Source organism: Megascapheus bottae, chromosome 7 (genome assembly GCF_031878675.1).
Source record: "Megascapheus bottae isolate mThoBot1 chromosome 7, mThoBot2.hap1, whole genome shotgun sequence".
NCBI lineage: Eukaryota > Metazoa > Chordata > Mammalia > Rodentia > Geomyidae > Megascapheus > Megascapheus bottae.
Window position 1 is genome coordinate 38,195,183 of NC_143515.1, and position 15,960 is coordinate 38,211,142.

Here is a 15,960-nt window from a genome sequence, read left to right on the forward strand (position 1 = left end):
GAGTTATTACTGACATGATTTACAGGAGTGAGTTCTTTTACTTACAAATCTGAAAACCTTTGAGCTTGACATCTTCACAGCTGTCAGATAAACTGTGTCATGTGCATTCTATTTCTTTATTTGTAAAAGAACACTCTCCCATAATTTTGATCTAATTTTGAGATATTAATCTTTTCTACTCAGGAGAGAGAAAATTTGTTTCAATCATAGCATAAATTTCCCCACTACTTTGATACAAATATGACAGATGTCAGAATCCAAAAGAGGCCAAGTAAAAAGCTACAGTGGCAAACATTTAAGACTATGTAACAAAAGTGACTGAGAACCATATCAGTTTACTATCCTTCCACTATTTCCCTGACAGTGGAGTCAAATAATATTGAATTATAGACCTTCTTACAGGAAGTCTTATTTCATGTTCATTTTTTGATCATTTCCCTGGTAGGCCCCATAGAAATTTGGCTGCATGCCTACTTTCCTCCAGAAGGTTTTCACTGCATACTTGGGTTGTGTTTGATGATTAAGTGTTCATTGATTAAAACTTTTAGGGCTGGGGGATTGCAGATAAGTAATATAGAGCACTTATTTAGGATTGGGTGCCCAGTACCGTGCAAAAAATGAACCAAAGTTAAATACTTTAGAATTTCACAATTAGCATGTTCACATTTCATAAGAAAATACTGTTGTTGCAATGAAAGACCTTCTTTCTATATGAAAATGTTTTACTTGAACTTATGCTAACAATATTTTCAGTTATGACAAGAGTCTTAATATTTTGTTATATACTATTCACTTTCTCCAACTCCACCCTCATGGAAGGTTAGTTAGTGGGCCAATCTGCTTGAACTTAATGCTTCTCCACTGGTCCCACACATAGTCTTTTTTTTTCTCTTAAAAGAAAGAATGGAGTTTGGGTACATAATTTCCCGTTGCCCAGCAACAGTTGTGCTTTAAATGTTTTGGACTATTAACATTTTTAACATGTGGGTGTTTGAAATCATAATGATTCAAAAATTTATTTTCAAAGATTGGCAGTGATATATCACTCTTTTTGAAAAGAGAACCTACATTTTACATTTTAATTCTTTACTTCTGTCTCGTTCTTTTCTGCTTCCTCTACTTTTAAGCTTTCCGAGTTCCCTAATATGAGTCTGTAAGTTAGAACCAATGGTTATGGTACACACAACTACCCTATATCCTTCTGAATGATGAGCAATGGAGTCATTCTGGTGAGAAAAGGATTGCTATTTGAGTGACCTATTGCCACAGAGCTAGTTAAATCACTGAACAATAGTTGCTGTTATGGGGTTTTACTTTGTACAAAGTAGCATTAGTATCATTGCTTTCCATTAACCATAGAACTTGCACTGGGGACTTCCACTGAGAAAGAAAGAGAAACCACCAAGACAGGGAGAGAAAAGGGGAAAAGGAGAGGAAGGAGGGGGAGAAAGAGAAAGAGAGAAAGAGAAACTACAAAAAAGGATAAGAGTAATATTTGCACTATTAACAATAGTGATCCTTTCCAATATAATGGTTTCTTACTAGTTTATATCGCCCCTGTGCTCTTTTTTCCTCCTTTCCAAAATATTTTAAGTGCCCTTATTAAGCATCAGTACATCCCTCTCCTCTGAAGCTCACATATAAATACACATAAAAAGCTAACCAGAAAGTACCAATAAAAACACACCTAGTAAACAAGTAACTTAATTCAAAGGATACTAAGCAATAAGGGGCCTGGAGTGAAGATCCAATTAGCTAGTGTCGTGACAAGCAGTCAGCACCTTATTATTTAATCATTATAGAGAATCCTGCCATAATTTCCCTTTGACATATTTTTTAAAAGAATTAAGGATAAGCCACATGACCCACAACAATCTAAAGTTAGATGATACTAAGAACCCATCACTTGCAAGGCTTGGATACAGTGAGAGGTAGGGAGATTAAGTCATTAAGCAGGACTTATGAAACATTTAACATTTAAATAAGGTGTATCTGAAACAAATTGCCTTTTAAAAAAAAAAAGGTGGGTTGTTGTTTTTTTTTTTTTTTTGCTTTTTCTTTCTTTCTTGAGATGAAAATGTATCTCAGAGGTTTCTAGCATTCATAAAAAAAGCCACTAGCCCCTTCTATTTTTTTTCCCCCTTAAGGCAATAGATTCAGTCCTTGAGGGACTTACGGTTGCCCTTTACTATGATATCTCTCTGTGACAAGACTTAAATTTCCCTGGGATGAATCTTCACACCAATGTGAGGAAGGGGGTGTTAGCAGATGGTGATTTCTGTCAAGTCTTATTACAGTTTACGATAAGTAACCCCAAAACTATGCCCTAGAAACAACATCCCGGTCTTTGGAAATCAAAGGCTTCCAGGCCCATTCGGGAACCGAAGCGCCCTGGGATCCAAAGGATCAAGTTTGTTTTTTTGTTTTTCCTTCTCCAGATCCGGAGGACCTGACCATCTCTCGCTCTCCAACCTAGGCCGCACGGCCTGGAAGGCCACCCCCATTTCCAACTCAGCTCCCACCCCGGGAGCCCAGCAGCACTTGGCATTTAACTTGCCCTGGTGAGCGGCGGCTTTGGGTCCAATCTCCCAGCGTCACATCACTTCTCCCCAGACGTCAGAGGCCAATCTGGATTAACACGCAACAGGGCGCCCTGCGCAGCCGGGCAGCCCTCGCCCAGGAGCTGTTAAATGCAGATTCAGACGAGGTGCCCCTGGAGAGCTGCTGTTGAATAAAACTGTAATCCAAAGGGACCATTTCTCGGCTTCTCTTTCCTCCTGGGGAGAACGGGGGCTGCCGCTAATGCCCCAGCACTGGCCCAGCTAATCTCTGCTCGCCAGGGACAGGCGTGACGACCCCAGGAGGCGACCTTGGGGACCCAGAGACTCAGCTTCTCTCTCTACTCTGCCCTTGCGTTCTTGAAATGAGTTAAACACACACACACACACACACACACACACACACACACACACACACACACACACACACTTAGATTCCCAGAATGGCGAGCAACAGACAACCCAGGGGAGGAGACCGGAAGGCTCCTTCCTGGAGTGTGGCCTACAGGGGAGCCCCTGGGTATCGAGGGTCTGCGCCTCACCCTCTGGGCGCTCTCTCTTTCCACCATGGACCTTCAATCACGCGCCCTGTTTCCCTGGACTAGCATTCCTTTCCTGTTGCCAACCAGGCCGAACCCTGATCTGGTTGCCTCACAAGATGGTCTCCCTTTTGGCCCACTCCCGAGTCTCCAGCCACTCGGAGGCAGGGAAGACCCCCGCGGCCCTGGCTGCCGGTAGCTGCTGGCCATCGGGAGGGCCAGTGCCGAGCCTGGAGCGCGGCGGTCGGGAGAGGGCGCCAGGAGGCCTGAGACGGTCAGAGGAGGCTCTCAGGCCAGGGGACCTCCAGATGGCCTCCAGCACCCCGAGAGGGATGAATGCAAAAAGAAAGGGAAGGAGGCATCTCCTGGTATCTTAATCTGATAGCAAAATAATAATAATAATAAAACCAAAGACTCAAACGTACGACTTTACCAGGCCAGGTGGATTTGCGCACATTTAGCACTTCTAGACACCGAATGGCCTCAAAAGTCTTCCGATCCCAGCTCCCTGCGCGGTTGGCAGCCTTCACATCCCCCAAAGCAGGGAGGGGGGAGGAAAATAAAATAAACCGCGCTGCCTGCAGGCCCTCGAGACAGAGGGGTTAATGAGCTAACGAGGCCCAGAGCTCTCACCGTACCTGAAGCGTCAAGTCCCAGAGCGTACTCGCTGCTAGGCCCAAGCTGACAGCGGGCTGCGCGGGCAGACACAGGTGGAGAGGCCACCCTTCCTCAGAGCACCGCACTAGGGGTTCAGGGCCCCTCTTGAGAATCCCTCCTCCAGTGCCTCGAACTCCGTCCTCCACTTCCCTAGGGGAGAGGAGCCCGAGAGCATCCTGAGTCCGGGACACCCGCGTGCGCCCCGTACGGCGCCCCTCTCTGCACCGCCAGTCCAGAAACCCGAGATCCTGGCTCTCCGGAACTTCACCGTCCTTAGGGTTGCCTTAGGTTCGCTGCCCATCGATCAACTGAGATCTGGATGCGGGATCACAAGAGCTAGCCCGCTTCACAAACCAACAGCGCCAGACCATGCGGGGCTGCGAAGCCCACGTTTAAACGTCGGGGACCAGATACCTAGCTTTCTTTCCTTTCATAGGTAGGAAGCCAGAACAAAACGCCAATTTTTACCCAACCCGTTTACACACTAGTCTGTATATCTCAAATGAAGGTAACCGGGTATCCAAACTTCGCCGAGGAAGTGTATTGAGGAGAATTCCATCATGTTCTATCAATCGTTTGATTCTCTTTCTCCCCCAGAGAACCCCAAGTACCTTTGGTTCTTTTACCTTTGACTTGAATGAAATAATGATTCGTTGAGAAAATGGGGTATAAATCTTCATCTTGGAGGCAATTAAAGTGTTGATTTCATTCGTGCCCCCAAGCGATTCTTGTAATTTGCTCAAATAGCTTTACATACCCAGCACTCCGAAGCTTTTAGAATCCCATTTTCTAGTTAGGCTTGTTGGATTACAATTTTTACTCAACAGCAGCCACTTTAGGGTTCGGGGAGGAATCTGCATTTAACCGCCCAGGGACTGGACCCTAGCTCAGTCCCCCTCCCCCTGGAGCAAGCAGGACCTCGGCTCCTGCTGAGCCTGGGGAGTGCACAAACCAGCCCCTGTGCACCCGTCTACACGGCCGAAAGTTTGCTACTCTCCAAATAGGCGAGTTGAGGATCTGATATATTTGGCACTTTTAAAAGTCCTGCTTTCCCGCACTTCCCCCAGAGCAAGAAAGGAATTCAGCCTGGGTTACAGGGTTGCGTATTCAAACAGGGTATTTATTTTTTCCAGAGATAATGTGAGGGAGAAGGAAAACCTTTAGATTACACCAAGAAAGAGTTTAATCAGGGCTTGTACTTTCAAGACGGAAGCTAGCCAACAGTGATCATGGCAGAACTTGCAATGGAAAACTATGAAGAGTAGCTGCTAGCCCTTGGCATAACAAAGAATGGCTGGCTGCTGAACTCTTCTCCCAAAAAGGGACTCACATGCCAAGTATGAAAGAGAAACAACTCCCAGCCTTCACATCTATGTGGAGGGGGTAAAAGGGAGCTGCTCCCCAAATCTCAAGACTCCATACAATAATTCGCAACAGAGCTGTCTGAGGCCCTGTTTCATCTCACGCACTTCTCACATTTTCACTTTCATTGCATTTTTTTCCCCAACTCATTTGGACCAATCCAGAGACACAGAGGCGGGAAGGGGGGGGGGTGAGAGCCAACAGTGGTTGTGTCAGGGTGAAAGAAGAGAGAGAGAAAGATATAGAGAGAGAGAGAAAGAGAGAGAGAGAGAGAGAGAGAGAGAGAGAGAGAGAGAGAGAGAGAGAGAGAGAGAGAATATGACTCTCCCTTCTCCCCAGGAACTCCAAATAAAAATGAACACTACTGATCGACCCAAAGGAAGAATAGTGTGGAAAGGTGAAGGGACAGCCATGGGCCAGGCCACATGAGCGCCCCCACCCTCCACAACCAGGCGCTGCCAGGGTGTCTCTGAAACTGACATTTCCAAAAGCTGCCAATGCAGAGGGCCCAGACCACATACCAGCTGGAGGACAAGTGGAAAGAAGGAGGAGAAAAGTCCATATTTATCTGTTTATCTAACCTCGGCCTGGTCTTATTTTTTCTATTAAGTACAATAAAATGGGCGAGCTTGCTGCCGCGAACACTGCACAAAGCAATGTTCAGTGAGGTCTAGAAGCGTTCGGCCGAGGAAAACTGACAAGACAGGCTAATGAACCGTACAGACAGGGAGAAAATAGCCAGCATTTGCTAGATTTCAAACCCTCCCTGACTATCTTAGACCACCTATCTTGGATTTATTCCTAATAAAATAAGAAATACGCAGACCCTACACTTTTCTTTTCTTCAAGATGGAGGGGGGAAATGCTCATGAACAAAGCCCAACAATCAGAGGCGGTCACTGGCAGTTAACACTCCCATTATTATGGAGGGTAAATAAAATAAAGACAAAAATTAAAAGCGACAAGAAACAGGTCAAGTTTGCCGGCAAAGCTTTTTACAAGCTCATCTCTCCAGGTCGAATCTCAGAGCCAGCCTTAATGAAGCAATAATAGCCACATTATTCAAAAATTTTCATTTCGATGGAAATGTATCTAAAAGGGACTTAATCATATGCAAATAATAAAAGGAGGTGGTAGTGACCCAGCAAGCAATATGCATACAAATTTTTTCCAGGGATGTTGAAATTGAAAAGTGCATACCTGGTCGGTTAGATTTGCTGATCTTGTTATATCTTCACTGTCTGATTTTGATCCTCCTTCTCTATCATCTATCACCAAATCGATAGGCATTTTCCCTTTCAAACAGCTAATATACCGGTGGCAGAAATTGTCACATAATTCGTGTACCTACATTATGACAGAAATAAAAAAATGGAAATATAATCAAGAGTGTGTAAGTGACATTGACAAGTGCAATCCACCCCCCTTGTGAGACCCAAACTTCTAAATAAGGGAAACACAAGTCAATTGTCCTCTAGAGACCCTCAGATGCATCCAGAATTAGGAATAACTTTCTTTTCTTGCAAAATAGAGATATCCCAGAAAATTGACAGTGACAAGATGATTCACAGGCTACAACATATTCAACACCCGTGTTAAATTCATCTGCTCCTGGGGCTGTGGCCATTAGAGAGGTGACCTGCGTAGGTGACATTTAAGGTAAACTATTTAATTTCACCCAGTTACTTCATCATAAATCCTTTTCCAAAGTGTCTACACATAATCTCTAAAGAACCTGTTCTGTGGTGACATAGTGTGTGCATGTGTATACATCTGACAACCCAAGTCCCTGTGACATTTATAATAATTAGTGTGCCTACCCATAAGGAGCATATTTTTAGGATACTTCCTTTTAAAACAAAAAGGTAGAAAGAAATCAAGGTTCCAGCACTCATAATTTAAAAAGAAATCTATGACCACCAATTTATCTAATTGTTTTTTAGAGGAAAGAAAGGAAGGAAGGAAGAAAATAACTCCAAATATTTAAGTATAAGTAAAGAGAACTCTTGAAAGCCCTAGACATCACTGATATGCAAAAATTTGCAAGAACTCCTCCACACACACACACACACACACACACACACACACACTGGCAAGTTAATGTTAGTTTGAATTACAATGCATTAAGTTTTTATTGCTGAGATTTATAGAACAGCTAGCAAAATCTTGTTATCCCACACCCTTTTTTGAGTGTGAAGGTGGGGTGTGTGTGCTGGGTTCAAAGATTCAAGGAATTGACACAACCAGCAACCCTGCTTTGTCTCTGCAAAAGGCCTCATGGGCCTCCCCCCACCATCTCCTCCAGACTCCTTTGCCCACTCCTCCTCCCCTTCTGCATCTTCTGGGCCTGACCTGCTGCTGCTCTCCAACTGTCTTCCAGAAACTCACTAAAACTAAACAAAAATCACCCCCCTCCACACACACACACACACACACACACACACACACACACACACACAAAGACATACACACATACCCGAGGTTGCCATGCAAAATAGGAAGAGGACTCAAAGACTCTGCAGAGGTATTAACCTGGGAAACAAACTCACAACAGCGTTTGGCCAGGGTGCACAGACTTGCAACTATTTACACAAAGCCACCAAGGTATTCAAAACCCCACACAAGGCCAGGGCATTTGTGATCTCAGTTTTAGTGGGTGAAATTGTAATTAAACTGCAGAGAGAAATGGACTCTAAGATTGGCCTTGACACTAATTACCAGCAAGAAAGACATTTATGCAAATATCTCAAAAGCCTGAATTTCAGCCATTCGGAATTCTACCCTCTGTGTGTATTGGGGTAGGGTGGGGGAATGAAAGAGAAGTAAAGGGAAAACAGACTAAAGAAATTACCTTCTCTAATTCCAACAGATGAAACCTTAATACTTGTATGGCTTGAATCATCTGCAAAGATACAAAAAGAATGAATACCCCATTCTTGGTTTGCAGAAAATCAGCTGTCAGAGCTCTAGCTTCTCCACCTCCCCCTTAAGCCCCCACCACCAGTAAACAGAGTTATTTTGATTTATGGCAAAAACACTAAAACTTAATAGCAGCAACTGTGTACCAACTAGAGGTTTATATTTCTTAAGGAGAGGAAAAAATAGCTAAAACAACAACAAAGCATCTAAGTGGAGATCATAAACACTCTTCTCCCCCCAAGGTTCTCTCCTTTCTGAGTCCCTTGCCCACCACCCCAGTCTCCAAAGCACCACAGGACTGGGCTTAGAGGTTTGCTTGGAGGGACTGAAACGCTAAAGATTTCAGATAGCTCCCAAATTGTGGCTTTTCACATTGCAAAACTTCCTGCTGCCTTCTGCACACCTTGCCGGCAAGCTGGTTGTTTGAGGGACTCCTGTCGGGTCACCGTCCTGGTGACAAGACTTTGAGGGCTGGAAAGTCGGCAAAGTTTAAGCACACACGCTGACAGGCCAGGAGATAAATCCCCGCGCTGATTAGGGGCTGCACTGCCCGGCTGTCATAAAAAACAAAAGCTCGCGTTTCTCCGCGCCAGCTCTACCCGGCCCTCTCGAGATGAATATATTTCCCTGCGATCTGGTCCTCAAACCACTTGTCCAGGCAAGGAAATGTTTGCAGCCAATGTGCAGACCCAGGAAGACCCATCTAGAAACTTTCAGACTCTCAAAGCAAAGCAGAAGGATTGGAGATGGGGAGAGGGGGATGGGGAAGGGGAGTAAAAGAGTCAGCGCTTACCAAGTTATCCAGTTCTGGGTTCGAAGAAAATAGAGGCTTTTCTGCACGAATCTAAATACAAGTGAGAAGGAGAAGGGAGCGGGAGGGAGACAAGGGGGGGGAGGAAAGAGGGGGGAAAAATGAAATCTGGTCACCTTTCTGGGTTTTGATTGTATTTCACTGTCCCGGGATAGGGTGTGACCTGGGGGTGGGGGTGGGGGAAGCTTGGTGACTTTGAGTTTGTCCCAGACCGAAGCATTTCAGTGTGAACTACATGAGGCCCCAAACAAGCCTCGTGCTCAGTCTTATTGCTAGCAACTATGCTTCTTTGGAAGTTTGTTCAGTTCGGCCAGGTCCCAAGCAGTTACAGGGCCTGCTGTTAGTGATTTTTCTTTCCTCGTTTAGGGATTGTGAGTGGACATTAAGGGGGTGGGGGGGTTGATTTTAAGTTATCCACAAACACACACTCAACTGGGAGGAAGAATCTCAGGCTGGGATAACCCGTGTGGCTTGCCCGGAGACAATTGGCTAGCTACTTTTGACTATGTTGCTAGCTGCATGCGTTTGGGGGAAGGGTCGGTCCCTTCTTGTTTCTTTTACTTTAAAAAAAAAAAAACATTTATTTTGCTGACCTGTTTGGCGAACACGGCTATATCTTCATTGAATGACTCTGAGGAGCAGACGTCCCCGCCCGCCACCCCCGGCTCGCGGGGGGTACAAGTAGCTAATTCACATTTCTCAAAAATCAGTGCTAAGAGAGGGAACAGGGGGTGTCTGCAAGAAAAATACAATAGTCATAAACAACACAATGGTTAGTCCGGAGTTACTGGAAAAAAAAAAAAAAGGCGCCCAAGACAAACAGCAAGAAAATCTCTAAGCAGAGACCACCCTCTCCCCTCCCAGACTTTGTCATCTACTTTTCTCCTTTTCCTGGACCTCTGGCCCGGGTGACTGGTCACCTTCCCGGCCTCCTAGGACTCTCAAGTCCGAGGCCCCGGGTCTTAGACCCAATTTGGGGATCGGTTCAGTATCTGACTAGAGAAATTGACAGCATTTGCTGCGAATAAAGCCCAAGCGGTTCCAGCAGCCATTTTGAATCAAGTTTCCCACCCTGACAGACCCTGGTCCTCGGATTGCAAGTCCGGGACCCAGAGGGGGAGGACGAAAGGCACTGGGCCTAAGGGGAGGGAGAGCTTTCCTCGGCCAGGCAGCCGCGCAAAGCCCGAGCCTCTCCAGATCCCGGAGGCGGACGTTCAGCTAACTTAGGGACCTCAGTGGCTAAGGGACCCTCCGTCCCTTAGCTGCACCTACACACCTCTGGCCCAAGGCCCTTGGAGAGTAAAGAGGCCCTTCTTTCGCCTCCCAGAACACTCCCCGCCCTTCGCTAAGGCTCCTCACCGCCCCCTGAAGAAAGTTCTTTCTACTGTTCTGCGGCAGAGCCTTTCATTTCGGTCTTTTCGGAGTGGCCAAGTAGCCAGTATTGTGTAGGGCCTAGATGTCGCTTGTCTCAGCCCATTAGAAGTAGAAGAAAAGAAGAAGAAGAAGAAGAAGAAGAAGAAGAAGAAGAAGAAGAAGAAGAAGAAAAAGAAGAAGAAAATGCTCTTTCTAATGCCCAAGGAGGTGTCTTCAAGTCTTTTATCAGATACTATAGCCCTGCTGGGAATTAAACAGTTTGGGGTCCTTTCCAAAGCTTCCCCAAATATTCTGGCCCAGACCCTAAAACCATCTGCAGCCCCTGCTACGAAGAGAAAGCTGGGGTTTGTGGCGTCCATGGCACAAGGAACCAGAAAATAAAAAGCACAAAGATTTTCTTTTCTCCAGCAGGGAGGGTCAGTGTTGCATTTTTTTTAAGTCATAAATAGAAACAAAAGTTGCTTCAAAGTCTAAAGAGGTCCCTCAAATACATCAGCACCCAATGGGCACGAGTGAGTTTCCAAAGGATTTCCCCGCCTAGTGCAAGCTGTAATCGGATGGCCGAGGGAGAACACGGAAAATAAACCTCGGGCCAGAAAACCCCCCAGTCGAAGAGAGCACCCCGCATTAACTTCTTACTAAATCTTGTAGGTCTCGTCTTGGAACACAAAAGTGCTAAAATGTCTAGAAGTTTCTTAATGTCTTTAGCAATCCATAGCCAGCTAGTCCGCCTTGATTTCAGTGGTCAAACCTCCTAAATGCAAAACATGCTCTCCCTTGTCTGACCTGCAGCTGTCCTCCCTGGACTGCATTGTGCGACGGCCGAGCCAGCATACGGTGGCTGAGTAAACTTAGCAAGTCAGAACAATCAGTAGCTTAAAAGATTTTCCCTTAAACTAAAAGTTTCGTTCCAACACAAAGGCTCCTACGTTTAGAAACCCTCAACCCTTCGCTCTTGAAGCGAAGCCGAGCGAGAGAGCGAAATCCCTGATCCGCTGGGCCAAAGGCAGAGGGCGGAGGAGAGGGGAACCTTTAGGTAACTTCTCCCGGCACCGGGACCCCTTGGCGGGCGACCACCGAGGCTACCGGTCCCGGCGCGCAGCCGGCCGGGAGAGCGTTCCGAGATGGGAAGGCGAGGGGCGAGGGTGAAGGACGGGGAGGGGAAGGGGGTGATCTACGAGGATGGCAGGCCATCCAAATTTTCCATGCAGTTAGGGTGAACAGTTACCAGCCATGCACCTCCAATCCCGAGAACTCTGACTCTGTTACCAAGGGCGCAAGGAAATACAGGGGGACACATGGCGCCTCGGCTACTTCCCTGCTGCCCCCTGTACCTACCCATAAATGGCATCTTTATCTCTCTTTAAAGCATCGTTGACCGAGGAGCCCATGCTGGGGGCCATGGCGTTGGTGTGAGCTGTGTGGGGGTACTGATGCGAGTGCAGAGGAGGCCCGTGGTTCAGGTGGTGGACCGGCTGCATGGACCGGGCTGCGTGCGGGTCCGCGTACATCGTGGAGGGGATGCCTACTCCATCCATGCCCCCGTAATGGGGTAGGTCGTCGTACTGCATGACAAACAGGAGAGAAAGCAGCTTCAGAAGGCCAGGCGAGTAAATAGGGGAGCGGCAGGGCACTGAGCTTATGTAAGGTCAGTGGAGCTTGGGTCCTTCAACCGGGAATTCCGTGGCCTTGCATCTCTAACGTTGAGGTTTCCATTTGTAATAATAATAGGAATAATAATAATAACGTTGAAAGTAAAAAAAAAAGTCTAAGATTCTCGGTAAGCCTCCTCTGAGATGAAGGTTCTTGCCTTAACTTGTGTCCTTCCTTATTGACTAGCTCAGAATATTAGAATCCACTGCCAAGGAAGGAAGGAAGAAAGAAGGAAAGACAGAGGAGAGGCATTCTCCCGGAGGGCAAAAGGTAAAAATGTGCATATCTCTGGAGGAGGAAATTGAAAATCATAATAATAAAACGTGCCAGGACAGTGCAGCAAACCCGCCTTTACATCAGGGGGATTAAAAAAAAAAGTTACGGTGGGAACTGCTGTGCCACGCACGTGAATTCAGACAGGCTTCTCATTTTATGCTCCTGCCAGAATGAGGTTGGGCAGTCGTGCAAGATACTATATTTCTTTGCTTTCCAAGACAAGCTCTGCAAAATTATGCAAAAATGAACTGAACTCTTTACATGGGAAACACAAGTAAAGATAGCTTTTCCTATAGCTTAGATTTTCCTTGTTCTAGAATCAGGCATTTCTCTCAAAAGTTAAAGAAAATCTACCATCAAGGCAGTTAATATTCTCCTCTAAATTTATTTCTTGTGAACTTTCTCTCTAGACTACTAGGAAATGCTACTCACCAGGTTTAAATTCTAAAGCAGACGAACACACGGCCCCTTTCTTCTTCATCCAGAAAAACTTTCATATTGATTGTCATTTTTGTGTGCTAAATTTAGCCATGTAGGCTTTTGCTAACAGCTTTCCCTGCGAGCAAGCTCCTTTCCCAAGATTTGGAGGTGTCTAGAGTGAAATGATTTTCAAAGAAAAGAGGAATTGCCACTTTCATCCCCTTAAAACCAGAGGTGTGAAAAGAGTTTGTTCTTATGCTGACATTTGCCTGAACCAAAGGAGTAAAGAAAAAATGTGTCAGCCTAGCAACTTTCTTTTGCAAACAGGGCTTTGAGGGCCAGGACACAAATTATGCAAGGAAGGCTTTTTGTAGCCCCCTTTCTTTTAAGAAACTATCAGTTGGGCTGTCATTGTCTCACTTTACTCTCACTACATTTCCATTCAAATAGGAATATTGGGGGGAATCAGTATTGCATTTAAGAAGTGAGTTGCTACGTGCTTAGTATCCAATTAGTACAGGGGCTTATCTAAGAAAAACTTGCAAAGCAATCCCTTGCATAAAAGTACATGCAAATTAAAATTACTTTTTTTAAAGGAATGTTTTTCCAGCCCCAAACACCCTATACTTTTCGAAGTTATTCATTTTAAAAAGCTAAATGCTTCTAATGATATGAAATACGAACATAATCAATAACCTTTCAGGAGTTTCTACCTGCTTATTTTTAGTTGAAACATATCTTTAAACTTCTGATCCCTGAATACTCAAATTATAGCACCAAGCATGTAGTATTTTCTTTCTTTCTCTCTCTATTTTTCTTTCTTTTTAATAGATGATGAATTGACTTTGCATTTTTATTTATATAGCTAATGGTTAGGAATTTATAGAAAACTTGACTACTTGAATTAACAACTAAAAGTATTGTACATAAGTCTACAAATGCATTGAATAAACCCTCGCGCTTTAGGCCATGGCTTTAAGAGCCCCATTCAAAAAGAGAGAAAGAAAATAGGAAACTTTTTAACAGTGTCTTTCAGCCACGTTTCAATTTAATCTCACATTTGACTTCCACAATTGTTTTTTAATACGTACCCTTTGCGCCATCGGCCTCTCTGGCTCCCTTCCTACTTCAACTTCTAATATATCCTCTTTAAGGCCAGTGTGAAAAGAAACAAATATGCAAACTCTCCCAGGAAAAAAAAAAAAGCACGACGAAAGAAAAAAAAAAATCCCTTAACGTTTCCAGCAAAGTGAGCTACTGGTCCCAGATCTTCGGTCTACCGGACCTGAAGCGAAGCGCCGGAGTCACTGAGCATAAAAGCGCTCCGTTTCCAAGACAGCAGAGGGGGCAAAGGGGGAAAAAAAAAAGCAAAAAAAAAAAAAAACCAAAAAACAGATCTTCTCTTCCCCAAAAATCAGTTTGAAAATCACACACACAAACACACACACACATACACACAAAAACCAACAACAACAACAAAAAAAAACAAAAACAAAAACCGAGCGCCCCTCAGACTCAACTACCAAATCTCATGGCTTTCTGCCACTCCAGCTGTCAATCACAGGCGAGGTTGTCAACGTGGTGAATGAATGATCATCCGCTCTGTCTTCTTCTGGTCAGAACACCTCAAATGTTAATATTCAAATGCACAAAGCCCTAGCGCTCGCTTCCCCTGAATCAGTCTTAATTCCTAATCAGTTTCTCTCTTCTCTCTTTCCCTCTCTCTCTCTCCCCCTCTCCCTCTTTGCAACTGCTGCACTGAAGGGAGATTAGAGAAGGAAGGTTAAAAAAAAAAAAATGTCTGTCTGAGTTTGTCTTAAAGGAGCCACGATCGATGCTGCCCGCTTGCAGTCCCCGTGCGTGTGTAAGTGTGTGTTGCACAGGCGGAGAGGTGGATTCCGACCAGAATGCTAGAACCCGGAAGTAGTGGTGGCCATAACAGGTCGCGTCTTACACAATGCATTGGGCTGCCGCAAGTAGACTCCCCGGCAGGGGTGGGTGCGCCGAGCCAGCTCTGGTCGCGCTGGAGAGGCGGAAAAGGCGCTCCGTGAAATCGTACGCCCAGGCACCGACACCACACACCCAGGGCACACGCACACAAATGAAGGCTCGGCTCCCCAGCCGCCGGCTTTATTTCCCGATTTCTTTTCTCTCCCTCCCCCCCTTCCTCTCCCAAACCCCTCCAGGCTCTCCCCCCCCACCCGCCCTCAAAGCGGACTCTCTTGAAATAAATTGGGAATAATCGCGGGGCAGGGAGGCAGCGAGAGTTATTTTGCACAGGATTCCGAGCGAAGACTTCAAGACTTTCCTCGAAATTATTGGGGTCTGCCAGTATTTTTGTTTCTGGGGGGGAGGCAGGGAGTGTGTGGTGTGTGTGTGTGTGTGTGTGTGTGTGTGTGTGTGTGTGTGTGTGTGTGTGTGTGTGTGTGTGTGGATATTGAGGCACAAAGTATTGGATTCTCAGAACTAGACTCTCTCTCCTAGGAGAAAAGTCTAGCGGGAAGCCTGGAGAAGCGACACGGGAGCCGGGCTGGGGTGTGGGGGGGGGGGCGAGGCTCTGGAGAAATGTGGGGTGGAGGTTAGCTGGGGTTTTCTGGGATTCCTGTTTAAGAGTTTCTTTTTCGCCGTCAGAGGTGGACGGCAGGCTGGGGTGAAGAAAGGAGATGTGTGCATTTGTTTTTTTAATATCACTTTGGGTCTGGACACCCCCGCCTCCTCGCCCCGGGAGCCCCCAGCCCCAACCCCGGCGTTCGGTTGGCAGTGAGAGGCAGGGAGGGAACAATGAGCCGGGCGCAGGGAATGTGCCCCCAGCGCCTGTTTACAAACACCGAGCTATTTATGATCGCCGGAAAGCGAAACTCGACCGCGGGCACCGGGCAGCCGGGACCTCGCTGGCTGAGCCGGAGCCCGGGCTGACGACTCACACCGAGGGAAGCTTCTTTTTTTCCACCCCCACCCCGCCCGGATCCGCTCCGGGCGAGGCGGGCAGCTGTGCGCCTAGGGCGCAGCGCGCTGGGGCCGGAGCGCCCGGCGTTGGCCACGGCCGCTGCCTGCGCCTTTGTCTTCGAGGCGCGGCGGGGACTTCAGCCACGGCCTCGCGTAGGCCCGGACGGAGTGCGCAAACCCCAGCACTTTCCTCGGCGACACCCGCGCTTTCCTCCCGAGACCTCCAACCCCGCACTCCGCTTTTCTATCCCTTCCCCCTCTCCCCCCCCCGCCCCATCCCGGCTGGGAGAAAACTCCTAAATCTAGAGAAAAAGAAATGCACTCCGGGAGCTGAGATTCCAGACAAAAGCTGCCACTACCTCCAACAACTCGGAGTCCCCCACCGACCGCGGGGTTTTGAAGTTCCCCTCTCCCCCGTGAAATACCTATTCCCGGGACTCAACCC

The 15,960-nt window shown here is 46.6% G+C and overlaps 2 protein-coding genes across 6 annotated transcripts in view; one reads left to right on the forward strand and one right to left on the reverse strand.

Annotated features, from left to right (window-relative positions):
- LOC150060659 (uncharacterized) overlaps positions 1 to 2,737 on the forward strand; it is a 40,323-nt gene extending 37,586 nt beyond the window's left edge. For both annotated transcript variants that reach the window (XM_090336787.1, XM_090336786.1), the window contains one exon: positions 2,439 to 2,737. Coding sequence is in view for 1 of the 2 variants with exons in the window: in XM_090336786.1 (XP_090192912.1) it covers positions 2,439 to 2,565 (127 nt within the window). In the remaining variant the exon portion in view is untranslated. The remainder of the gene's footprint in view (positions 1 to 2,438) is intronic.
- Positions 1 to 14,484, reverse strand: part of Meis1 (Meis homeobox 1) — a 145,416-nt gene extending 130,932 nt beyond the window's left edge. For all 4 annotated transcript variants that reach the window (XM_090336782.1, XM_090336781.1, XM_090336785.1 and 1 more), the window contains exons 1-6: positions 13,661 to 14,484; positions 11,559 to 11,785; positions 9,440 to 9,581; positions 8,829 to 8,879; positions 7,968 to 8,018; positions 6,317 to 6,463 (exon numbers count right to left, since the gene is read on the reverse strand). In XM_090336782.1, the coding sequence (XP_090192908.1) occupies positions 6,317 to 6,463; positions 7,968 to 8,018; positions 8,829 to 8,879; positions 9,440 to 9,581; positions 11,559 to 11,785; positions 13,661 to 13,672 (630 nt within the window). In that variant the 5' untranslated portion in view covers positions 13,673 to 14,484. The remainder of the gene's footprint in view (positions 1 to 6,316; positions 6,464 to 7,967; positions 8,019 to 8,828; positions 8,880 to 9,439; positions 9,582 to 11,558; positions 11,786 to 13,660) is intronic.
- Between the last annotated feature and the right edge of the window lie 1,476 nt (positions 14,485 to 15,960).